The sequence below is a fragment of the Oncorhynchus mykiss genome, chromosome 7 (genome assembly GCF_057628025.1).
Source record: "Oncorhynchus mykiss isolate SJ-2025 chromosome 7, ASM5762802v1, whole genome shotgun sequence".
Classification (NCBI taxonomy): domain Eukaryota; kingdom Metazoa; phylum Chordata; class Actinopteri; order Salmoniformes; family Salmonidae; genus Oncorhynchus; species Oncorhynchus mykiss.
Genome location: NC_143028.1, coordinates 63,255,904 through 63,283,304, shown reverse-complemented (window position 1 = coordinate 63,283,304; position 27,401 = coordinate 63,255,904). Strand labels below are relative to the sequence as shown.

At 43.8% G+C, this 27,401-nt stretch overlaps 1 protein-coding gene across 8 annotated transcripts in view; it reads left to right on the top strand.

Annotated features, from left to right (window-relative positions):
- The window catches only part of LOC110528345 (calcium-dependent secretion activator 1), a 186,929-nt gene that overhangs the window by 16,206 nt on the left and 143,322 nt on the right, over positions 1-27,401 (top strand). For all 8 annotated transcript variants that reach the window (XM_036983939.2, XM_090241683.1, XM_090241687.1 and 5 more), the window contains exon 2: positions 13,674-13,787. In XM_036983939.2, coding sequence (XP_036839834.2) covers positions 13,674-13,787 — 114 coding nt within the window. The remainder of the gene's footprint in view (positions 1-13,673; positions 13,788-27,401) is intronic.

Below are 27,401 nucleotides of genomic sequence, written 5' to 3'. Positions count from 1 at the left end.
CACTAAACTTGCCCACACACAGTCACCAAACTAATCCAAGTTTATCATTTTAAAAGGCTAATTGATCATTAGAAAACCCTTTTGCAATTATGTTAGCACAGCTGCAAACTGTTGTCCTCACATGGAATAGCCTTAATTTTTCAGAACAAGAATAGACTGAAGAGTTTCAGAAGAAAGTTCCTTGTTTCTGGACATTTTGAGCCTGTAATCGAACCCAAAAATGCTGATGCTCTAGATACTCAACTAGTCTAAAGGACAGTTTAATTGCTTCTTTAATCTGCACAAGAGTTTTCAGCTGTGTTAACATAATTGCAAAAGGGTTTTCTAATGATCAATTAGCTTTTTAAAATGATAAACTTGGATTAGCTAACACAACTTGCCATGGAAGCACAGGAGTGATGGTTGCTGATAATGGGCCTCTACGCCTATGTAGATATTCCATTAAAAATCAGCCGTTTCCAGCTACATTAGTTATTTACAACATTAACAATGTCTACAATGTATTTCTGATCAATTTGATGTTATTTTAATGGACAAAAAAATAGCTTTTCTTTCAAGTACAAGGACATTTCTAAGTGACCCCAAACTTTTGAACGGTAGTGTGTATTCTGACGAAACACTGAACTGGTACAGGGAGAGAGAGAGAGAGAGAGAGAAGGAACCTGCCCTGACTAGCAGCATGTTCATGTGCGTTCTGAGCTGTGAACTTGGTCTGAAGAACGGGGGATGGGGGGGGGGGGGGGGTGATAGGAGCAGGGGGAGAACTGTACAAGGTGTTCCTCTCGAAAGATCAGCTCTCAGAGAGCCTCACAGAGATCCTGATATGGGCTGTCTAGAGCCTTAGTATTGGGTTATGGGCTAGAGCATGGGGAACAAGGTGTGGTCTGCAGCCTGCCTTGGGAAGTGGTTGTGGGCCGGAGTCTGTCCTGGGGAAGTGGTTGTGGGCCGGAGTCTCTCCTGGGGAAGTGGTTGTGGGCTGGAGTCTGTCCTGGGGAAGTGGTTGTGGGCCGGAGTCTCTCCTGGGGAAGTGGTTGTGGGCCGGAGTCTCTCCTGGGGAAGTGGTTGTGGGCCGGAGTCTCTCCTGGGGAAGTGGTTGTGGGCCGGAGTCTCTCCTGGGGAAGTGGTTGTGGGCCGGAGTCTCTCCTGGGGAAGTGGTTGTGGGCCGGAGTCTGTCCTGGGGAAGTGGTTGTGGGCCGGAGTCTCTCCTGGGTAAGTGGTTGTGGGCCGGAGTCTCTCCTGGGTAAGTGGTTGTGGGCCGGAGTCTGTCCTGGGGAAGTGGTTGTGGGCCGGAGTCTCTCCTGGGGAAGTGGTTGTGGGCCGGAGTCTGTCCTGGGGAAGTGGTTGTGGGCTGTAGTCTGACCTGGGGATAAGTTAAATGTTATGGCAGGGGCAGTTTGCCCATTTCCCTCAGGTGCTGTGCTGTTTGTGGAGCCTGCATCAGACACAGACACAGTACCGGACTCTATCTCTATCTCTATTTCTCTGTTTCTCACTTTCTCTCTCTCTGTTTCTTTCTCTCTCTCTTACATGTCCACGTTCTCTCTCTCACTGCATCCATCCAGTTGAAAAAAAATAACAATATTGTGGAAAAGGCCATACAAGCACATTTGCTGTTATGCTATACAATGACCTTCAGCTTACACAATAGGAATCTAATTTTACATTAGACCCAATTATCACTCATATTCAGCAGCACAGGGTTGGGTTTTCATACCTTTTTTTAACGTTTATTAACAAGGCAAGTCAGTTAAAAACAAATTATTATTTACAATGAAGTCCTACCGGGGAACAGTGAGTTAACCGCCGTGTTCAGGGGCAGAACGACAGATTTTTACCTTGTCAGCTTGGGATTTGATCCAGTGACCTTTCAGTTATTGACTCAATGCTCTAACCACTAGGCTACCTGCTGCCCCAACCACCATGTAATGGCAGAAGAGGTTAAACCAAACATTCAACATTTTAACCCTCATAATTTTTACTCTTTTGTACACTTTACACTATTGGTTAGTGAATACATATTATGTGACAGGCAAGTATAGAGACACAAGTGATAATTTAATAACAATGTTGACAGCTAATTAGTGCGTGAAGACATATTTGCCTCGTGGCATCATATTGTGACATAATGCATGAAACAAACTGAATTTATTTTTCAAATTAGCAGTGGTTGTATAAGTGGTTGTTTAAGCAATGTTGTTTAAGCAATGTTAGCATAAGTTGGCAGAAACTCTTCAAAGGGGGGGACACTCTTGACCCAAACTGCTACAGACCTATGTCTATCCTACCCTGCCTTTCTAAAGTCTTCGAAAGCCAAGTCAACAAAGAGATTACCGACCATTTAGAATCCTACCATACCTTCTCCGCTATGCAATCTGGTTTCAGAGCTGGTCATGGGTGCACCTCAGCCACGCTCAAGGTCCTAAACGATATCTTAACCGCCATCGATAAGAAACAATACTGTGCAGCCGTATTCATTGACCTGGCCAAGGCTTTTGACTCTGTCAGTCACCACATCCTCATCGGCAGACTCGACAGCCTTGGTTTCTCAAATTATTGCCTCGCCTGGTTCACCAACTACTTCTCTGATAGAGTTCAGTGTGTCAAATCAGAGGGCATCTGGCAGTCTCTATGGGGGTGCCACAGGGTTCAATTCAGGACTCTCTTCTCTGTGTGCATCAATGATGTCGCTCTTGCTGCTGGTGAGTCTCTGATCCACCTCTACGCAGACGACACCATTCTGTATACTTCTGGCCCTTCTTTGGACACTGTGTAAACTAACCTCCAGACGAGCTTCAATGCCATACAACTCTCCTTCCGTGGCCTCCAATTACTCTTAAATACAAGTAAAACTAAATGCATGCTCTTCAACCGATCGCTGCCTGCACCTGCCCGCCTGTCCAACATCACTACTCTGGACGACTCTGACTTAGAATATGTGGATACCTACAAATACCTAGGTGTCTGGTTATACTGTAAACTCCCCTTCCAGACTCACATCAAACATATCCAATCCAAAGTTAAATCTAGAATTGGCTTCCTATTTCGCAACAGAGCATCCTTCACTCATGCTGCCAAACATACCCCTGTAAAACTGACCATCCTACCAATCCTCGACTTTGGCGATGTCATTTACAAAATAGCCTCCAATACCCTACTCAACAAATTGAATGCAGTCTATCACAATGCCATCCACTTTGTCACCAAAGCCTTATATACTACCCACCACTGCGATCTGTACCCTCTTGTTGGCTGGCCCTCGCTTCATACGCGTTGCCAAACCCACTTGCTCCAGGCCATCTACAAGACCCTGCTAGGTAAAGTCCCCCCTTATCTCAGCTCGCTGGTCACCATAGCAGCACGCGCTACAGCAGGTATATCTCTCTGGTCAGCCCCAAAACCATTTCTTCCCTTTGCCGCCTCTCCTTCCAGTTCCTTGCTGCTAATGACTGGAACGAACTACAAAAATCTCTGAAACTGGAAACAGTTATCTCCCTCACTAGCTTTAAGCACCAGCTGTCAGAGAAGATCACAGATTACTGGAAATGTACATAGCCCATCTATAATTTAGCCCCAGCAACTACCTCTTTCCCTACTTTATTTATTTTGCTCCTTTGCACCCCATTATTTATATCTCTACTTTGCACATTATTCCACTGCAAATCTACCATTCCAGTGTTTTACTTGCTATATTGTATTTACTTCGCCAACATGGCTTTTTTTTCCCTTTGCCTCCCTTATCCCACCTCACTTGCTCACATTGTATCTAGACCTATTTTTCTACTGTATCATTGGACTGTATGTTTGTTTTACTCCATGTGTAACTCTGTGTTGTTGTATGTGTCGAACTGCTTTGCTTTATCTTGGCCAGGTCGCAATTGTAAATGAGAACTTGTTCTCAACTTGCCTACCTGGTTAAATAAAGGTGACATTTTTTTTTTTTAAATAAAAAATAAATGCCATATAAATCAGGACTTAAATATTATATATACAGTATATATACGGTAGATACAGTACCAGTCAAAAGATAGGACACACCTACTCATTCAAGGGTTTTCTTTATTTTTACTATTTTCTACATTGTAGAATGATAGTGAAGACATCAACACTGTTAAATAATACACATGGAATCATGTAGTAAGCAAAAAAGTTTTAAACAAATTGTATATTTTAGATACTTCAAAGTAGCCACCCTTTACCTTGATGACCAACTTTACATGGAATGCTTTTTCAACAGTCTTGAAGGAGTTCCCACATGTACTGAGCACTTGTTGGCTGCTTTTCCTTTACTCTGCAGTCCAATTCTTCCCAAACCATCTCAATTGGGTTGAGTTTGGGTGATTGCGGAGGCCAGCTCATCTGATACAGCACTCCATCACTCTCCTTCTTGGTCAAATAGCCCTTATACAGCCTGGAGGTGTGTTGGGTCATTGTCCTTTTGAAAATCAAATTATAGTCCCACTAAGCGCAAACCAGACGGCATGTAGTAACTTTTTTGGTTACTGCATGATTCCATATGTGTTATTTCATAGTTTTGATGTATTCACTATTATTATACAATGTAGAAAATAGTAAAAAATAAAGAAAAACCCTTGAATGAGTAGGTGTGTCCAAACTTTTGACTGGTACTGTACATACTGTATAAGAGCATGATGGCACTTGTATTGATGTCTAGACAGGGCTCATCTGTAAAAGAGAGCTTGGTCTCAGCATGACTCCCTGTCGAAATAAATGTTAAATAATATGAGTCAATGGTTACGTGGTCATTCAGTAGTTAATCACACATGTACAGCTACAGTACATCAGTACATCATGTACAGCTACAATACATCAAGTACAGCTACAGTACACCAGTACATCATGTACAGTTACAGTACATCAGTACATAATGTACAGCTACAGTACATCATGTACAGCTACAGTACATCATGTACAGCTACAGTACATCAGTACATCAAGTACAGCTACAGTACATCAGTACATCATTTCAGCTACAGTACATCATGTACAGCTACAGTACATCATGTACAGCTACAGTACATCAGTACATCATGTACAGCTACAGTACATAATGTACAGCTACAGTACATCATGTACAGCTACAGTACATAATGTACAGCTACAGTACATCATGTACAGCTACAGTACATCATGTACAGCTACAGTACATCAGTACATCATGTACAGCTACAGTACATCATGTTCAGCGACAGTACATCAGTACATCATGTACAGCTACGGTACATCATGTACAGCTACAGTACATCAGTACATCATGTACAGCTACAGTACATCTTGTACAGCTACAGTACATCATGTACAGCTACAGTACATCAGTACATCATGTACAGCTACAGTACATCATGTACAGCTATAGTACATTAGTACATCATGTACAGCTACAGTACATCAGTACATCATGTACGCTACAGTACATCAGTACAACATGTACAGCTACAGTACACCAGTACATCATGTACAGCTACAGTACACCAGTACATCATGTACAGCTACAGTACACCAGTACATCATGTACAGCTACAGTACACCAGTACATCATGTACAGCTACAGTACAATCAATATCAATGTGTACCCTCCCCTTCCACTTAACACTGCATGTATTGTTTGGGTTCCTAACACACACATAAAGCACTTGAAGCAGAAGAGAGGATTATAGTTAACTTTGGTTTTAAGTTTGTGAGATGTAGAGTGTTAGAGGAGCCAGACTTTTTATATGAGTCATCATTGGAACTGTATTTGAACATTGTCCCATGCTGAATTAATCATCTTTATTTGGTAGATAGACCTTTAGCAGTGGAGGCTGCTGAGTGGAGGACGGCTCCTAATAATGTCTGGAACGGAGCTAATGGAAGCACAACAGCACGCAGTGTTACCAGACATACAGACATAACAAACTGTACCTCAATGCTGATTCAAATATCTGTATGGAACGCTTTTTTTTTCTTTTTTTTACATTTAACTGCAAGCATAATGCAGATATGCACACATATCCACAAATATATACGTATACACACACACACACACACACACACACACACACACACACACACACACACACACTGAGACCATGAATATGACATGAGGGCTGCTCTTCAAAAAAAAAATTAAGCACTGGAGATACCCTCTACTCTCTCTTCATCCTTCCCTCTGTTTTTATTTTCTCTCTATCCCTTCTCTCTATCCTCTATTTTCTCATGCTTCTCCCCCTCACTTTTTCTCCCCAGCTCTCCATCATTTCATTTCATTTTCACCCCATCTCACTCTTTCTCCACATATCTTTCTCTCATATAAATACACCCTTGAACAACAGAAATTGATATGCTGCTTTGTATTTTCAAAGAATTACCCAATGCATGTCATATCTTCCGCCACAAGGGAAAACGAGGATAGTTGGTTGGTATAGTAATGAAAAGATACTGCTATTCTAGCATTCACAAAATACTCTTGCAGTATGTTATATACTTGTTACTAATTCAAAACACAAGTTCTTGGTAAGTGGTAGATATTAAAACAAGTCCGTGGTAAGCGGTAGACATTATAATAAGTCCTTGGTAAGAGGTAGACATTATATTAATTCTTTGGTAAGCGGTAGACATTATAATAAGTCCTTGGTAAGAGGTAGACATTATAATAAGTCCTTGGTAAGCGGTAGACATTATAATAAGTCCTTGGTAAGAGGTAGACATTATAATAAGTCCTTGGTAAGCGGTAGACATTAAAATAAGTCCTTGGTAAGCGGTAGACATTATAATAAGTCCTTGGTAAGAGGTAGACATTATAATAAGTCCTTGGTAAGCGGTAGACATTATAATAAGTCCTTGGTAAGAGGTAGACATTATATTAAGTCTTTGGTAAGCGGTAGACATTATAATAAGTCCTTGGTAAGAGGTAGACATTAAAATAAGTCCTTGGTAAGCGGTAGACATTATATTAATTCTTTGGTAAGCGGTAGACATTATAATAAGTCCTTGGTAAGAGGTAGACATTATAATAAGTCCTTGGTAAGAGGTAGACATTATAATAAGTCCTTGGTAAGCGGTAGACATTAAAATAAGTCCTTGGTAAGAGGTAGACATTATATTAATTCTTTGGTAAGCGGTAGACATTATAATAAGTCCTTGGTAAGAGGTAGACATTATAATAAGTCCTTGGTAAGCGGTAGACATTAAAATAAGTCCTTGGTAAGAGGTAGACGTTAAAATAAGTCATTGGTAAGAGGTAGACGTTAAAATAAGTCATTGGTAAGAGGTAGACATTAAAATAAGTCCTTGGTAAGCGGTAGACATTATATTAATTCTTTGGTAAGCGGTAGACATTATAATAAGTCCTTGGTAAGAGGTAGACATTATAATAAGTCCTTGGTAAGCGGTAGACATTATAATAAGTCCTTGGTAAGAGGTAGACATTATAATAAGTCCTTGGTAAGCGGTAGACATTATAATAAGTCCTTGGTAAGCGGTAGACATTAAAATAAGTCCTTGGTAAGCGGTAGACATTATAATAAGTCCTTGGTAAGAGGTAGACATTATAATAAGTCCTTGGTAAGCGGTAGACATTATAATAAGTCCTTGGTAAGAGGTAGACATTATAATAAGTCCTTGGTAAGCGGTAGACATTATAATAAGTCCTTGGTAAGAGGTAGACATTATATTAAGTCTTTGGTAAGCGGTAGACATTATAATGTCCTTGGTAAGAGGTAGACATTATAATAAGTCCTTGGTATGCGGTAGACATTATAATAAGTCCTTGGTAAGCGGTAGACATTAAAATAAGTCCTTGGTAAGAGGTAGACGTTAAAATAAGTCATTGGTAAGAGGTAGACGTTAAAATAAGTCATTGGTAAGAGGTAGACATTATATTAAGTCATTGGTAAGAGGTAGACATTATATTAAGTCATTGATAAGAGGTAGACATTATAATAAGTTATTGGTAAGAGGTAGACATTATAATAAGTCCTTGGTAAGCGGTAGACATTAAAATAAGTCCTTGGTAAGAGGTAGACATTAAAATAAGTCCTTGGTAAGCGGTAGACATTAAAATAAGTCCTTGGTAAGTGGTAGACATTAAAATAAGTCATTGGTAAGCGGTAGACATTAAAATAAGTCCTTGGTAAGTGGTAGACATTAATTTATAATCTAAAGGTTCTTCCTAGATGCGATTATGAACTGTTCTACCTAGAACCCTTTTTATCTTTGGAGTGTAATTCCTAGAACCCTACACTGCCATCAGACACACATAACTGCACCACCTATCACACTTTCACAAAATGTAGGAATACATGGCTAAAGGTCAATCAGATTTGTGATCATAATCCCTAGCTGTGTATTGTCGCTTTCCATGTTGTCCGTTGTCTGTAGCTTGTGAGGTGTGGAAATACTTTGTTGCTTTTACGAATTTTGTCTTGCTGCTTTTTGTTCTATGTTGCTCTGTCTGTATGCTACGTCTTGCTTGTCCTATGTTGCTCTGCGTGTGCTCACTGCTCAATGATTGTCTATATTGTAATTGTTTTTAATATCCTGCCCAGGGACTGCGGTTGAAAATTAGCCGGCTGGCTAAAACCGTCACTTTTACTGAAATGTTGATTAATGTGCACTGTCCCTGCAAAAATAAAATAAACTCAAACTCAAACCCTCTATGAACGGTTCCACCAGCCATATTAGCCTATAAAATAGTATTATTTATGACACTACATTACATATATCATAAGGCCTTTCTTTAAGGGCCTAGTTATCCCCTAACACAGAGGTGTTAGGAATCTCCTGGTTTACTTGCCACATCAGGCCTGCAAGTCACATTATGGTGGCTTGCAAAGTTATGTGTAATTCCTATTGGAACCCAGCCAGAGTTAGCATATCTAACAAGTGGAATTGTGAATCACTCACAACCTGCATTCAGAATGACTGCAAGGTTAGGGAAGATTGAATATTGAGACGACCTCAATCATCTAAACTGGAACAACCATCTCAGTAACGGGTGCAATAAATCCAACAGATTGGATTCATTGAAAAAATTGAATATTATTTATGTTTGTGTAGCATCAAATGTATTAACCAATCAATTTACATGCAAAAACACAGATATTAAAGTAAAACAATAAATTCTGAAAAGCTCCTTGCGATAGAGCAGGCTGGGAAATATTAAGTAAGAACCCATGTTTTCCAAAAAGAGTTATTCTGATCAAAACGGTTCTTGGTAGAACTCTCTCCCTCTGCAAAGAGCCCTTTTCAAACCCTTTTTTCTGAGTGTACTCTCCTGAGCACGCATAGTTAATGCTACAAGTTAACTCTACCTGCTAAGGCTAACCATACTCAATGAATTACAGACCAGAGCTGTGTATCTGTGCATGTGTATCTGTGTGTCTGTGTCTGTGTCTGTGTCTGTGTCTGTGTGTGTGTGTGTGTGTGTGTGTGTGTGTGTGTGCGTGCGTGTGTGTGTGTGTGTGTGTGTGTGTTTGTCTGTGTGTTTGTGCGTGTGTGCATCTGTGTGTCTGTGTGTGTGTGAACATCCATGTGCATGCTTCTATGTTTGTGTGCATTCCTGCATGTTTGTGTCCCTCTTGTGTGGACATGTGATTAGTATCACTGGCCACTTTATTGTCTGTTGATGATACACGGTGTTACACTGCAATCTTGATAAAAGCTGTGCAAAATAGAATCGGTAGGACAGCAGCAACAGCAGTACACACACACACAATATTGGTAGGGGTCTTGGAACAAACACGGATGAAAATGTAGGTATTTTTTCCAATCCATCAGCAGCTTTAACCAATCCAAGGGTTCTCCAATGAATGATAGAGCAGGAAGGAACACTAAAAGAGCAGGACTAAATTGGGAAAGGGAAATAAATATATGTGTTGAGTTTTGTGGGCATAATTTAATTGTATTTTATTTATCTACGTGTTTCAGTTCTGCCTGGGTTTGGTCGCTGTGTGGGTCTGGTGTTATGCTGCGTTCGATCTTTGTCTGTCACTAGTATCAAACAGTACACGCACGCACACGCACGCACGCACGCAAGCAAACAAACAGACATGCAAACACACATGCACTGTTTCAGATTAAGGTCCTGATAGAAAAACCACAAGGTGTTTTGGCCTGTAGTATCTGTCTGGATGGATGAATGGATCCCACTACCTCAGTGTTTACACATTGTAATATTCTTATGTGACCCCTCAGCTCGAAATTAGGCATTTGCCAATCCCAATATTTGACCATTTAGCATTTGCTAAATATTTACTTTACTATTCACATCACAGCAGTAGACAATATTTGTAGAAAAGGCACGGAACCAAAAACAATATGGAACCAAATACAGTTGAACCAGTGAATTGCCTAATATTGTGACAAGGATTGAATATTCTCTGGTCAACGTTCTGGAGTGTCAGGCGTATGTATGTGTACACGCGATTGTGTGTGTGTGTGTGTGTGTGTATGTGTAAAGGTGGGGAGAGTCAAAGAGAGCAAAGCTGATCTGACGGCCCTATTGAATTTGGCAAAACTAAACACAATTACCCTTTCGAAGACTCCTCAAAATGTGTTTTAATTTTTTGTTGCTCCCTTCACTCCCTGTGAGTAATTTGGGCGCACACACGTACAAACACACAACAGTACACCAGACCCTACTACTACTGTACACTACACCAGACCCTACTACTACTGTACACTACACCAGACCCTACTGCTACTGTACACTACACAAGACCTTCGTGAGACTTGTGTTGAATTTAGGTTTGCATTTACACAAAACATAGGAATGCTGTCGTCTTTTTTGTCTCCTTTGCTCCCAGATTGTCTGACCCAGGAGCGCAACATGGTATCTGGCTGCCTGCCTGTTACAGTAAGCTTGCCACAGGAATAGTCTACTGTAGCTATAGACACTCTAATTAGTATTTGTTGGTACACTGAACACATGACGAAACCTTTGGACAATACATTTAATCACGTTCGAGCAAATTTTAACAGAGAGCCGAGCCCAGCTGTCAATAAGGGGTGTGTCCTGTGTTCCCTGTCTCCTCTCCATCTGTGACGATTGAAGACACATGCCCTCTTCCGAGAGAGGACAGCCAAGGACGAGTGTCTGTCTGTCTGTCTGTCTGTCTGTCTGTCTGTCTACGGGTGAATATTAACATCTCTGTACATCCGGATGGTCCTTCAACACTGCAGTCTACTAGGATAGAGCAGGGAGAAGTAGGACAAGTGTGTGTGTGTGTGTGTATGTGTGTGTTTGTGTATGTGTGTATGTGTGTATGTGTATGTGTGTATGTGTGTGTATGTGTGTGTTTGTGTGTGTGTGTACGTGTGTGTATTAGGACAGAGCAAGGACGAGTCAGAGCTTCTCCACTCTCTTCTGCTCTAGCAGCTGTTGGGGTAGAGAGACAAAACCACAGATGCCGAATCTCAAATATTGATCTCTACACCATATTTTTCTTCCTCTAGTGATTCAGCTTTTCTTCTATCTATCTATCTATCTGTCTAGACGACCAGTTCTTGTAGCCTTTAGCCGTACCCTTATCTTACTCTTCCTCAGTTAGAGGTTCATCAAGGCCCTGCAGTGCCTAGCTCCACTCCCATTCCCCAGGTGCTCTCATTTGTTGACTTCTGTAACTGTAAAAGCCTTGGTTTCATGCATGTTAACATTAGAAGCCTCCTCCCTAAGTTTGTTTTACTCACTGCTTTAGCACACTCTGCCAACCCGGATGTCCTAGCCATGTCTGAATCCTGGTTTAGGAAGGCCACCAAAAACCCTGAAATTTCCATCTCCAACTATAACATTTTACAACAATATAGAGCTCTACTGCAGAGTTGCAATCTACCTGTCATGCTATCCAGGTCTGTGCCCTGTGTTCTACTAGTGAATTGATTGCCCCCCCATCTATCTTCAGAGCTCGTGCTTAACACTCCGGCCGTTCTATAATCTAAGCTAGATGCCCTCAATCTCACACAAACTCATCAGCCTTGGTTTCTCAAATGACTGCCTCTTCAAATCGGAGCGCCTGTTGTCCGGAACTCTGGCAGTCTCTATGGGGGTGCCACAGGGTTCAGTTCTCGGGCCGACTCTTTTCTCTGTATACATCAATGATGTTGCTCTTGCTGCTGGTGATTCTCTGATTCACCTTTACACAGAGGACACCATTCTGTAATTTTCTGGCCCTTCTTTTGACACTGTGTTAATAAACCTCCAGATGAGCTTCAAAGCCATACAACTCTCCTTCTGCGGCCTCCAACTGCTCTGCAAGTAAAACTAAATGCATGCTCTTCAAACGATCGCTGCCTGCACCTGCCTGCCCGCCCGTCCAGCATCACTACTCTGGACGCTTCTGACTTAGAATATATGGACAATTACAAATACCTAGGTGTCTGTTAAACAGTAAACTCTCCTTCCCGACTCACATAAAGCATCTACAATCCAAAATTAAAATCTAGGATCAGCTTCCTATTTTGCAAAACAAAGCATCCTTCACTCATGCTGCCAAACATACCCTCGTAATCTGACCATCCTACCGATCCTTGACTTCGGCGATGTCATTTACAAAATAGCCTCCAACACTCTACTCAGCAAATTGGATGCAGTCTATCACAGTGCCATCTGTTTTGTCACCAAAACCCCATATACTACCCACCACTGCGACCTGAATGCTCTCGTTGGCTGGCCCTCACTTCATACTTGTCGCCAATCCCACTGGCTCCAGGTCATCTATAAGTCTTTGCTTGGTAAAGCACCGCCTTATCTCAGCTCACTGGTCACCACAGCAGCACCCACCCGTGGCACACACCCCAGCAGGTATATTTCACTGGTCACCCCCAACGCCTATTCCTCCTTTGCCACCTTTCCTTCCAGTTCTCTGCTGCCAATGACTTGTAAATAATTGCAAAATCACTGAAGCTGGAGACTCATATCTCTTAAACATCAGTTTTCATATCAGCTCACAGACCATTGCACCTGTACATAGCCCATTTGTAAATAGTCCATCCAACTACCTCATCCCCATATTTTTATTTTTTTATTTTCTCCTTTGCACACCAGTATCTCTACTTGCACATTCACCTTCTGCACATGTATCACTCCAGTGTTTAATTGCTAAATTGTAATTACTTTGCCACTACGGCCTATCTATTGCCTTACCTCCTTTATCTTACCTCATTTGCACACACTGTATATAGATTTTTCTATTGTGTTATTGACTGTACGTTTGTTTATTCCATGTGTAACTCTGTGTTGTTGTTTATTTCGCACTCCTTTGCTTTGTCCTGGCCAGGTCGCAGTTGTAAATGAGAACTTGTTCTCAACTGGCCTACCTGGTTAAATAAAGGTGAAATAAAAAAAATATATATATTTTTAATTGTTCATAGGGGAGTGTACCTTGACTAATGTAAGTCAACTGTCTTTCATAGCTATAACCCATACATATCCCTTCTGTGACTAATGAGTATCTATCCCTACCCATGGCTGTGTTATATAACTGTAATTGACATGTCCCCTGTGTTATATCACTGTAATTGAGATGTCCTCTGTGTTATATCACTGTCATTAAGATGTCCTCTGTGTTATGTGGCTGTCATTGAGTTGTCCTATGTGTTATATCACTGTCATTGAGATGTTCTCTGTGTTATATGGCTGTGTTATTGAAGTGTCCTCAATGTGTTCTCTGCCTCCCCAGATCACAGAGCAGCAGCTCCGGCAGACCAACGACCGCTTCAAGGCCTTCCTCAACGGAGACACCCAGATAGTGGCTGACGAAGCTTTCATCAACGCAGTCCAGAGTTACTATGAGGTACAGTAACATAACCTCTCTCTACTGCCACAGACCCATAACCTCTCTCACTTACTCACCTACTCTCTCTCACTTCTCTCTCTCTTACTCACTTACTCTCTCTGTCTCTCTCACTTACTCTCTCTGTCTCTCTCACTTACTCTCTCTGTCTCTCTGTCTCTGTCTCTCTCTCTCTCTCTCTCTCTCTCTCACTCTCAATCCTATAGTATTACTACCAGTCCAGAGCTACTAGGAGGTAAACTCTCTCTTCTATCTCTCTCTCTGTGACTAACTTGCAGTCTTCACCCCCTGGGTCCAGTTTTTCAAAAGTTATCTGATCGGATTTCCACAATCAGATAGCATTAAATGCATAGAAATATAATGAATAGAACAGACATTCAAGTCAGTGATATGCCCGTTCTATTAATTCTATTTCTATGCATTTAATCCTATCCGATTGCATTTTGAAAAACGGGGCCCCGGAGTGTGTCACAGTCTTATAATACTATGAGATAACCTAACAGGGTTGTGTGCTCAGCCCTGTGGCTACGCATGACTCCAACTCAATCATCAAGTTGGCCCGATTACCAACAACAATGAGACAGCCTCTAGGGAGGTGGTTAGAGCCCTGGTGGAGTGGTGCCAGGTAAATAACCTCTCCCTCAACGTCAAAAACAAACAAAGGAGAATGGCGTCAAATTGATCTCTAAAATCGAGCGCGTGCGAAATGATGTTGTTGAGCAAGATGGAACATCATTGAGTAAGTAAACACTTAGTCAAGAGAGCAGAGGATGCGTCCTGTGAGCAGAAGATGAGTGCTGCGAGTGCATAGACCAGTTGAAAGCACAGATATTTGGCCAAGACCAAGAGGATGGGTCCCACAAGCGCACAGGCCAAACTTGAGAGCTTGCACATGCGATTTTGAGTGAGCAGAACATCATTGCCGCAGATAAAAAATAAACATTTTGGAATAAAAAAATACAGAACCGTAAGCAAAGAAATGTTGTTCAAACGTGAAAAATGTATTGGAAAGCATCAAATTGTCTACCAACAATAGGCATGTCTGTTAAGTTTTCACTCTCAATTTCTCAAGTTGCTCTCTCTCAGGTCTTGGCACCTTTGGGTTTCAATGTCTGTTTTCTTTTGATTGGATTTCAGGCTGGTGGGGGCAGGCGAATGCTTGCCAGTGAACAGTCCAGTGTTGCGTTGTGTGATTGGCTGAGTCTTCTTGGGTGCATGACTTCAAACAAATGAGCTTCAGAGCCATCTGTTTAGCTTGATAGCCAGCTTGAACAGGTAGCACCGACCGACTTGGGAAACCTATCTTCAACATGATACATAAACAAAGCAATTGGGAAATAAATTCTAAAGCTATACTATACTTTTAGTTGAGTGGAATCTACTTGCTAAAGTTAGCTAGCTAACTAATTACTTGTTAGCCACTAACGTTTGTCTGTAAGACGAAAAGCAGACAGTCTGCTCTAGCTAAGTAACACCATAGTCCATCACTATATAATAGTTTCTCTTCACTTTTCCACAAAGTGTCTGGTAGGTGTTTGCTTGATATGAGGGAGTTAATGTATCAAATAATAATTGGATTATGGACAAAATGTGGATGTGATCTAACAGGTTCATTCATCACACACTAGGTCCTGGACATCATTTAACATAATATAATTTAATTTAATATAATGATTCCATTGTTGGGAATAACATGTGGGTACACACATAATAAGGCATAATGATGATACCATTGAAAGAGAAGAAGGACCAGGAGGGTAGTTCAGAGAAAGTGTAGGAATTGAGATGATGTGATAAGGTGCGTCTCGGTGAGAGGTGTAAGAGTCAGGCGCAGGAGAGCAGGGATTTTTGAGAAGCGTGTTTAATATATACTGCTCAAAAAATAAAGGGAACACTTAAACAACACAATGTAACTCCAAGTCAATCACACTTCTGTGAAATCAAATTGTCCACTTAGGAAGCAACACTGATTGACAATAAATTTCACATGCTGTTGTGCAAATGGAATAGACAACAGGTGGAAATTATAGGCAATTAGCAAGACACCCCCAATAAAGGAGTGGTTCTGCAGGTGGTGACCACAGACCACTTCTCAGTTCCTATGTTTCCTGGCTGATGTTTTGGTCACTTTTGAATGCTGGCGGTGCTTTCACTCTAGTGGTAGTATGAGACGGAGTTTACAATCCACACAAGTGGCTCAGGTAGTGCAGCTTATCCAGGATGGCACATCAATGCGAGCTGTGGCAAGAAGGTTTGCTGTGTCTGTCAGCGTAGTGTCCAGAGCATGGAGGCGCTACCAGGAGACAGGCCAGTACATCAGGAGACGTGGAGGAGGCCGTAGGAGGGCAACAACCCAGCAGCAGGACCGCTACCTCCGCCTTTGTGCAAGGAGGAGCAGGAGGAGCACTGCCAGAGTCCTGCAAAATGACCTCCAGCAGGCCACAAATGTGCATGTGTCTGCTCAAACGGTCAGAAACAGACTCCATGAGGGTGGTATGAGAGCCCGACATCCACAGGTGGGGGTTGTGCTTACAGCCCAATACCGTGCAGGACGTTTGGCATTTGCCAGAGAACAAGACTGGCAAATTCGCCACTGGCGCCCTGTGCTCTTCACAGATGAAAGCAGGTTCACACTGAGCACATGTGACAGACGTGACAGTCTGGAGACACCGTGGAGAACGTTCTGCTGCCTGCAATATCCTCCAGCATGACTGGTTTGGCGGTGGGTCAGTCATGGTGTGGGGTGGCATTTCTTTGGGGGGCCGCACAGCCCTCCATGTGCTCGCCAGAGGTAGCCTGACTGCCATTAGGTACCGAGATGAGATCCTCAGACCCCTTGTGAGACCATATGCTGGTGCGGTTGGCCCTGGGTTCCTCCTAATGCAAGACAATGCTAGACCTCATGTGGCTGGAGTGTGTCAGCAGTTCCTGCAAGAGGAAGGCATTGATGCTATGAACTGGCCCGCCCGTTCCCCAGACCTGAATCCAATTGAGCACATCTTGGACATCATGTCTCGCTCCATCCACTAATGCCACGTTGCACCACAGACTGTACAGGACTTGGCGGATGCTTTAGTCCAGTTCTGGGAGGACATCCCTCAGGAGACCATCCGCCACCTCATCAGGAGCATGCCCAGGCGTTGTATGGAGGTCATACAGGCACGTGGAGGCCACACACACTACTGAGCCTCATTTTGACTTGTTTTAAGGACATTACATCAAAGTTGGATCAGCCTGTAGTGTGGTTTTCCACTTTCATTTTGAATGTGACTCCAAATCCAGACCTCCATGGCTTGATAAATTTGATTTCCATTGATCATTTTTGTGTGATTTTGTTGTCAGCACATTCAACTATGTAAAGAATAAAGTATTTAGTAAAAATATTTTATTAATTCATGTTACGGTTTTCTTCCGTCGAAGGAAAGGAGGACCGAAATGCAGCGTGGTTATCTTGATACATCTTTAATAAAGATAATACCGAACAACACAAAAACACTAAACGTAACGTGAAAAACCGAAACAGCCCTATCTGGTGCAAACAAACACAGAGACAGGAACAATCACCCACGAAACACTCAAAGAATATGGCTGCCTAAATATGGTTCCCAATCAGAGACAACGATAAACACCTGCCTCTGAGAACCACTCTAGGCAACCATAGACTTACCTAGACAACTCTACTATACCACAATGCCATAACCTACAAAAACCCCAAGACAAAACACACCACATAAATAACCCATGTCACACCCTGGCCTGACCAAAATAATAAAGAAAACACAAAATACTAAGACCAGGGCGTGACAGAACCCCCCCCCAAGGTGCGGACTCCCGGCCGCACACCTAAACCCAAAGGGGAGGGTCCGGGTGGGCGTCTGTCCACGGTGGCGGCTCCGGTGCGGGACGTGGACCCCACTCCAACAAAGTCTAGGTCCGCTTAATTTGCGTCCTTAGATATGCGACCCTCGTCGCCAACCTTGGCCTAGTAACCCTAACCAAGGGCCCCACTGGACTGAGGAGCAGCTCGGGACTCAGGGGTAGCTCGGGACTGAGGGGTAGCTCGGGACTGAGGGGTAGCTCAAGACTGAAGGGTAGCTCAAGACTGAAGGGTAGCTCAAGACTGAAGGGTAGCTCAAGACTTAGAGGAAGCTCAGGCAGGTTGATGGCTCTGGCAGATCCTGGCTGACTGGTGGCTCTGGCAGATTCTGGCTGACTGGCGGCTCTGGCAGATCCTGGCTGACTGGTGGATCTGGCAGATCCTGGCTGACTGGCGAATCCTGGCTGAATGGCGGATCCTGGCTGAATGGCGGATCCTGGCTGACTGGCGGATCCTGGCTGACTGGCGGCTCTGGCGGATCCTGGCAGACTGGCAGATCCTGGCAGACTGGCGGCTCTGGCTGCTCCATGCTGACTGGCAGCTCTGGCGGCTCATTGCAGACTGGCAGCTCTGGTGGCTCCTTGCAGACTGGCAGCTCCTTGCAGACTGGCAGCTCTGGCTGCTCCTTGCAGACTGGACTGGCAGCTCTGGCTGCTCCTTGCAGACTGGCAGCTCTGGCTGCTCCTTGCAGACTGGCAGCTCTGGCTGCTCCTTGCAGACTGGCAGCTCTGGCTGCTCCTTGCAGACTGGCAGCTCTGGCTGCTCCTTGCAGACTGGCAGCTCTGGCTGCTCCTTGCAGACTGGCCGCTCTGGCGGCTCCTTGCAGACTGGCCGCTCTGGCGGCTCCTTGCAGACTGGCCGCTCTGGCGGCTCCTTGCAGACTGGCCGCTCTGGCGGCTCCTTGCAGACTGGCAGCTCTGGCTGCTACTTGCAGACTGGCAGCTCTGGCTGCTCCTTGCAGACTGGCAGCTCTGGCAGCTCTGGCAGCGCTAAACAGGGGGGAGTCTCCGGCAGCTCTGAACAGGCGGGAGACTCCGGCAGCGCTGTAGAGGAGGAAGGCTCTGACAGCGCTGGACAGGCGGGAGACTCCGGCAGCGCTGGAGAGGAGGAAGGCTCTGGCAGCGCTGGACAGGCGAAGCGCACTGAAGGCCTGGTGCGTGGTGCTGGCACTGGTGGTACTGGGCAGAGGACACGCACAGGAGTTGCCACCGGAGGGCTGGTGCGTGGAGGTGGTACTGGATAGACCGGACCGTGCAGGCGCACTGGAGCTCTTGAGCACCGAGCCTGCCCAACCTTACCTGGTTGAATGCTCCCGGTCGCCCTGCCAGTGCGGCGAGGTGGAATAGCCCGCACTGGGCTATGCAGGCGAACCGGGGACACCGTGCGCAAGGCTGGTGCCATGTAAGCCGGCCCAAGGAGACGCACTGGAGACCAGATGCGTAGAGCCGGCTTCATGACACTTGGCTCGTTGCCCACTCTAGCCCGGCCGATAAGCGGGGCTGGTATGTACCGCAGGTCTCCTACCTGGCTTCGCCATACTCCCTGTGTGCCCCCCACTCAATACATTTTTGGGGCTGACTCCCAGGCTTCCATCCGCGTCGCCGTGCTGCCTCCTCATACCAGCGCCTCTCCGCCTTCGCCGCCTCCAGCTCTTCTTTGGGGCGGCGATATTCTCCAGGCTGAGCCCAGGGTCCTTTACCATCCAAGATTTCCTCCCATGTCCAGAAATCTGGATTTCGCTGCTCCTGCTGCTGCCTGTCACCACGCCGCTTGGTCCTGTTGTGGTGGATGATTCTGTTAAGGTTTTCTTCCGTCGAAGGAAAGGAGGACCGAAATGCAGCGTGGTTATCTTGATACATCTTTAATAAAGATAATACCGAACAACACAAAAACACTAAACGTAACGTGAAAAACCGAAACAGCCCTATCTGGTGCAAACAAACACAGAGACAGAAACAATCACCCACGAAACACTCAAAGAATATGGCTGCCTAAATATGGTTCCCAATCAGAGACAACGATAAACACCTGCCTCTGATTGAGAACCACTCTAGGCAACCATAGACTTACCTTGACAACTCTACTATACCACAATCCCATAACCTACAAAAACAGACCACATAAATAACCCATGTCACACCCTGTCCTGACCAAAATAATAAAGAAAACAGAAAATACTAAGACCAGGGCGTGACAATTCAGATCTAGGATGTGTTATTTTAGTGTTTCCTTTATGTTTTTGAGCAGTGTATTTAGTCCACCAACACAAACATGGCACAGACGAAAAATCCAAAAACTTTGCTCTCGAAGAATCAGAAACTCGTGCCAACACACGGAGGAACAAACTGAGTTACGACACTTACATACACGTGTGTAATTATGAAAACAATAAACATCAAAGATAATCGAGCGCAAATACACACAAGCTTAATCCCGCACAAAATAAGGCAGGCAACAGGTGCCCTATATACACACAGAAATTAACGCAAATGAAACCAGGTGTGAAAAAGAATCACAGACAAAACAAACAGAAAAGGAAAAAGGGATCGGTGGTGGCTAGTAGACCGTCGATGCCGAGCGCCGCCCAAACAGAGAGAGGAGTTACCTTCGGTAGAAGTCGTGACAGATGAAAGCAGTATCCAATATTTAGGATATTTACTGTATTAGTCCCAAGGGCATACATGCAGCACATGGGGGATTTAAAAAAATTATATGGTGACATGAAGGGGAGAGCTAAATACTTATGTACTACAGTACATAATGAGTGCCTAATAGAATTTAAACTGAAATTATATGATTAACCAGCCAAACTCAGGTCAACATGTTATCATGGTACACACAGCATTCAAAGGAGGACTGAGGACAAAGCAACGCTATGCATTCACCAAACATTTAACTGAGGACAGCAGATTTGTTTTATAGTAACTGTCTGATTGGGAACCACAATTGTCTATCAAATCAAATCAAATCAAATTACAGTCTCAAATTATTTCAATTTACCATTGGAAATTTTATTGAGTACAGGCAGTAATATAGGAGTCGAATCACATGGGGAGTCTGATCAGTTCAGATGTTATCAGCAAGCCAGAGCCATCTGTGGAAAGAGCACAAATTGAACAAAGTTATATGTGCAAACGGATAACAAACGTATCATTCGACATAAGATTCCACCTAAAACAATGACATGACCTTTGTCGCAATTATTCTCAACTCAACTCCTGTCACTTCCTCTCTACTCTGACTGTGTGTGTACTGATGTCTGGTCAGAGTGTGATTTAGTAAGTAAAAGTTTCAACCTAGGGCTGAATATATCACGCAGGTCGCCAGCCTACGTAGGAATCTGGGGAAAACGCAGAGTGGAATGTTTACATTTTCTACGCCGGTGGCTGGACGGCGTTCACACTTGTTGAATGCATCTTCACCTTGTCGTTTGTCGTTATCCAACTGGCCGGTGTTGCCTGGATCTCCCCCATCTGATAGCAGAGTAGAAGGAGCACAGCAAGTGGAGCAAGGCAATCAACAATGGTCATATGCCACGAGCCGTGGAAGCCGAAGACAGCAGCCTCCCGCAAAGCAGTCTACACTCCCAACGAGAGGCCCGGAGCAGATACAAACAACGAATAGTTTCGCCGTCCTGGAGCCTGATTTTCCTGCACCTTCATCGCTGGGGGTGCCTGTGTCAGCGGCCGCAGTGCCTACTGCTACGATTTAGAAGTTGACGTCTGCAACCTTCCTTCCCTGCTCTGGACTAATCGGGGCTTCTCCATCTGTCGGAGGCCTGCACCAGGCACCAGGGGCAACTGGGTTAAGTCATCCTACCTCTCGCCCATCCATAAAGGGTTCCCAGCTGTGATTTTAGGCAGCTCCATGGTAGGAATTGTGACTGTTCCTGGTGCAAAAACATTGTCCTATCCCAGGTCTCGAGTAAATGACATTACTAAGCTGCTCCCACATGTACTATGTCAGGTCATGGACATCGGTTCTGTCATAGTCCATGTGAGTTTTAATGACATTGTGAAGGGTAGGTCTGAACAGTTGAAACTGGATTTTAAAGAGCTGATTGACTCTCTGCTAGACACTAACAAAAGACCAATCATATTTGGCCCTGTGCCCTCTATGAATCGTGGCATTGAACGCTTTATCAGGATTCTTTCTCTTCACAACTGGCTACGTGATTATTGCAGCTCAATGGGTGCAACTTTTGTTGACAATTTCGATACCTTTTGGAAACAAAACATATTTTGTAAGGAGGATGGGATCCACAAAAATCATTTTGGTTCCTGGATCCTTTCGCAGCATTATAAGGCTGCGTTGAGACAATGACGTATCAATGACCCAAGCCCAGCTCAGCTTATCCCTACCATTATGATGCAGAGTTCTCATAATGCTTCAGCAAATGTACAATGTAAGTAACCTAATTTATGTCCCCCTAACTGCCTGGAATGCCATTGCTGATCCTACAGCTATAGTATGCAGTAATCATGTGCCTATGAACCAGATTTACACTGTTAGCACTGAGGCGGTGTGCCCTAGGAGGAAGCCCACTGTGTGCAGCTTGCCCTGCACTATCATACAATAAATCACATATCTACTCCAGCTTAGCTTTCCAGTAAAGCAATGAAAATAAGTAAGAATCCCAGAAGAAAAGTGCTCAAAATAGCCCACATTACCATATCTTTGTTAAGAAACAAGGTTCATGAAATAAATTATTTGCTAGTAACAGATGTCATTCATATTCTGACACCTCTGAAACTCACTTAGATAATAACTTTAATGATACAGTAGTAGCAACACAAGGTTAAAACATTTTTAGAAAATATAGAAATTGTCACGTTCTGACCTTTATTTCCTTTGTTTTGTCATTATTTATTATGGTCAGAGCGTGAGTTGGGGTGGGCAGTCTATGTTTGTTTTTCTATGATTTGGGGATTTCTATGTTTCGGCCTAGTATTAGTTCTCAATCAGAGGCAGGTGTCATTAGTTGTCTCTGATTGAGAATCATACTTAGGTCGCCTGGGTTTCACTGTGTGTTTGTGGGTGTTTGTTTCCGTGTCTGTGTTTTTCACCACACGGTACTGTTTTGGGTTTTGTTCATTCCACGTTCATTGTTTTTGTATTTAGTTGCTCATGTGTACTATTTCTTATTAAAAGAACCATGGACACTTACCACGCCGCATATTGGTCCTCCAATCCTTTTTGCCTCTCCTCTTCTGAGCTTGTGTTATTTATTTTAGGTACTCCTCTCTTTTTTGTTTGGTCTTCATCCCCGTGTCTTTACACTGCACGCCGTAATTTGGGTGTAAATAAAAACCCTATTACGCATTCTTGCGCCTGTCTCCCAAATCATTCATACCAACTTGTCAGGTGGAGGTGTTGCTGTTAATATTCAGAACCACATTCCTGTAAAGATTAGAGAGGATCTCATGTTAAATACTGTTGAAGTAATATGGCTACAGGTTGATCTGCCTCACCTGAAGCCCATTCTAGTGGGGAGCTGCTATAGACCACCAAGTGCTAACAGTCAGTATCTGGATAATATGTGTGAAATGATTAAGGGATGTGATATCAACAGAGAGGTGTATTTTCTGGGTGATTTAAATATCGACTGTCTTTCATCAAGCTGCATACTCACAAAAAAGCTTCAAACTGTAACCAGTGCCTGCAACCTGCTTCAGGTTATCAGTCGACCTACCAGGGCAGTTACAAACAGCACAGGAATGAAATCATCAAACTGTATCGATCACATCTTTACTAATGCTACAGAAATTGGCTTGAAAGCAGTATCCAGATACTAGGAAAACCAAAGGCTGGGCCTAATATAGTGTATAAGAGGTCATACAAAAAGTGTGTAGTGATTCCTATGGTTATTGATGTAAAGAATACACTGCACTTGACACATTTATAAAATTGCTTATGCCAGTTACTAATAAACATGAAAATTACTGTAAAAACTGTTCAATCCCAATGGATTGATTAGGAATTTAAAAATTGTATGGTTGCGAGGGATGAGGCAAAAATAATGGCAAATAAGTCTGGCTGCACAACTGATTGGCAAACGTACTACAAATTGAGAAATCATGCGACTAAACTGAATAAAAGAAGAAGAAACTACACTGTTACAAATATAAATTACATAAATAATGATAATAATGACGTGAAACAATTATTGTTGTTTATCATCAATGGCAAACCACCGGGGTCTGACAACTTGGATGGAAATCAGATGATATTGCCGCTCCTATTTGCCATATTTTCAATTTAAGCCTACTAGAAAGTGTGTGCCCTCAGGCCCGGAGGGAAGCTAAAGTAATTCTGCTACCCAAGAATAGTAAAGCCCCCTTTACTGGTTCAAATAACCGACCAATCAGCCTGTTACCAACCCTCAGTAACCTTTTGGGAAATGTTGTGTTTGACCAGATACAATGCCATTTTACAGTAAACAAATTGACAACAAACTTTCAGCACGCTTATAGGGAAGAACATTCAACAAGGACAGCACTTACACAAATGACTGAAATTGATGATAAAAAGATTGTGGGGGCTGTTTTGTTAGACTTCAGTGCTGCTTTTGACATTATCGATCATAGTCTGCTGCTGGAAAAACGTATGTGTTATGGCTTTACACCCCCTGCTATATTGTGGATAAAGATTTACCTATCTAATAGAATACAGATGGTGTTCAGGGCAGCTGTAAAGCCTCTTACTTTTTTCTATATTTACTTATGACATGCCACTGGCTTTGAGTAAAGCCAATGTATCTACTGTATGTATACAGATGACTCAACGCTATACACGTCAGCTACTACAGCGAGTGAAATGACTGCAACACTTAACAAAGACCTGCAGTTAGTTTGAGTGGGTGGCAAGGACTAAGTTAGTCCTAAATGTTTATAAAACGAAAAGCATTGTATTTGGGACAAATCATTCACTAACCCTAAACGAAATCTTGTAATAAATAATGTGGAAATTTAGCCAGTTGAAGTGACTAAACTGCTTGGAGTAACCCTGTATTGTAAACTGTCATGGTCAAAACATATTGATACAACAGTAGCTAAGATGTGGAGAAGTCTGTCCATAATAAAGCGCTGCTCTACCTTCTTAACAACACTGTCAACAAGGCAGGTCCTACAGGTCCTAGTTTTGTCGCGCCTGGACTACTGTTCAGTCGTGTGGTTAGGTGCCAGTAAAAGGGACTCAGAAAAATTGCAATTGGCTCAAAGCAGGGCAGCACGGCTGGCCTTTGGATGTACACAGAGAGCTAATATGAATAAATATGCATGTCAGTCTCTCCTGGCTCAAAGTGGAGGAGAGATTGACTTCGTCACTACTTGTATTTATGAGAGGTATTGACATGTTGACACCCATGCATGCCCCACAAGACGTGCCAAGAGGTCTCTTCACAATCCCCAAGTCCAGAACAAACTATGGAAGGCGCACAGTACTACATGGAACTGTATTCCACATCAAGTAACTGATGCAAGCAGTAAAATTAGATTAAAAAACAGATAAAAAATACACCTTATGGAACATCGGGGACTGTGAAGCAACACAAACATAGGCACAGACACATGCACACATGAGGTGAACTGTACCAATCCACATAGGTACAGATAACATATGCACTATACACACATGTACATATGGATTTTGTACTCTAGATATGTGGTAGTGGTGGAGTAGGGGCCTGAGGGCACACAGTGTGTAGTGAAATCTGTGAATGTATTGTAATGTATAAACTGCCTTAATTTTGCTAGACCCCAAAGTAACATTAACCTTTAAACGTAAGAGGTAAATAACGACTCTGCGAACTAGCCAGTTCAGTCCATTAACCTGGAGGTTGACTAAGATGCCTAACGGAGCCTAAGAATGAACAGAGGTTAAGTAGTCCCCCAGATGAGCAGGTCGAGTTCGTGCCCTCATAGGCCGTTCTTCAGCAACCCCGCTTGTGGCTCTGGCCCTTGGGGAGCCCACGGAGGCTGGGGCTCGGGTGGATGTAGTGGAGGAGGTCCATCAGGTGGCGTCTCTGGCCTGTAAGTCAGTTTTGTGGGCATTTGTGTTCTTTGAGGGGCTGGTACTTTTCTGAGGTGGCTGGCGTGCCAGCGTGATCCATTGCTCAGCATGAGGTGGCGTGCCCCAGTTGACCTGCAAGGGGTCCGACCAGAATGAGGCCATTTTGTTGCATCACTGAGGTCATCGCGCTCAGACGCAGTCTGACACTTGGATGATTGGCTTCTTCACCCTGTGCGCCTTGTCGAAATGCTGTGTTTTTGTGTGTTTGCTTTCTCTGTAGTGCATTGGCGTTTGGTTCAAAGCAGTTTGGAACGTGCACCCCTGGACCAGCTTCTGGCTTGTAGTAGGCCGCGAGGATGTGTTTGATTCCCTTGTCGCTGAGATAGGAAGAGAACTCGTCAGAGGTTAGCTGGGCCTCATTGTCTGTGGTGAGGGGTAGGCCCCACCTTGTGAACAGGCTGTCTAGCACTTCTGGCCACTTAGAGTGGAGGTCATATGCCACCACCAGGAAGCACTGATGGCGAGGGACTGCGTGCCCATGGATCTCGCCACAGATGTCCAGCTGGATGTGCTTCCAGAGGCAGGACGGCCACGCGAGAGGCTGCAGGGGGGTTCCTGTTTTCCCACTGAGTAGGCATGCAGCACAATCTATGACCAGGGCTTCAATGTCGTGGTCGGTGCCTGACCACCACAAAAGGTCTCGACATCGCTGCTTGACCTTCACTATGCCAAAGTGACCCTCGTGCACCATTGATAGAACATGTTCACGCAGACCACTCGGGACCACAGTGCAAAACCCTCAAGAGACACAGACTTCTTCCCAGGAAGAAAGTTTGTGCTTCACCCTGGTGAAAGTCACCAACTCTCCCGGCACACGTGCTGGCCATCCAGTGTATATGTAGGTGCGCAGGGTAGACCTGGGATCCTGTTCCGATGCTTGCTTCAGCTCTTCCAGTGAGACGGCTGACTGAAGGGGAGAGTAGTGCATTTGTACGAGCTCTGTTTCGTTGTTGTCTGGCAAGACAGTCGGAGTAGGAGCATGAGAGAAGGTCTGCCACCACGTTATCCCTCCCCAGAGTGAATTTCAGCTGATAGTCAAACTGTCTGAGGCGAGGTTGCAGAATATGTCTGTGGAGGGGGTCTTGACCACACTCTGGCTGTGCTCCAGACAGCGGTAATGCTGGAACGTGTCCTGGGCACTGTTGGTGGCCACACCACCTCCCTCAGAACTAGTAAAGATTTCCAGGTTCTTTCAGTGGGGCTACAGCACAATCTATAGAGAGGACAGAAAAATACTGGAGATGGAATTAGATTTAGTATGGAGTCGAAGGGCTAAATTAAAATCCTTGTAGTTATGGAAGTGACAACAATGCATTATCTATGCAAAAATCTTAGTTGTGTCTAGGTGTTTAATAGTGTGTGGGAACTAACCGAGTCAATGGGTGTATATGAGAACTGGACATCACTGAGTGCAGAGTAGAGGGGCAGGCTCAGACAAACACTGTAGTCCATCCCTGCCTAGAAACTCTGGTATGAGGAGACGAGAGAGAGAGAGAGAGAGGTCACAAAACACTGCACTAAATCACACACAAGAAAAGTGTAACACAAAACACAGGCCTGTAATACAGGGTGTATACAGACTCAGAGTAGACTCATGTACACATCATGTATATCCTACACTACACACTTGCATATACAGACCCATTACTCACTCTCTTACATGCAAC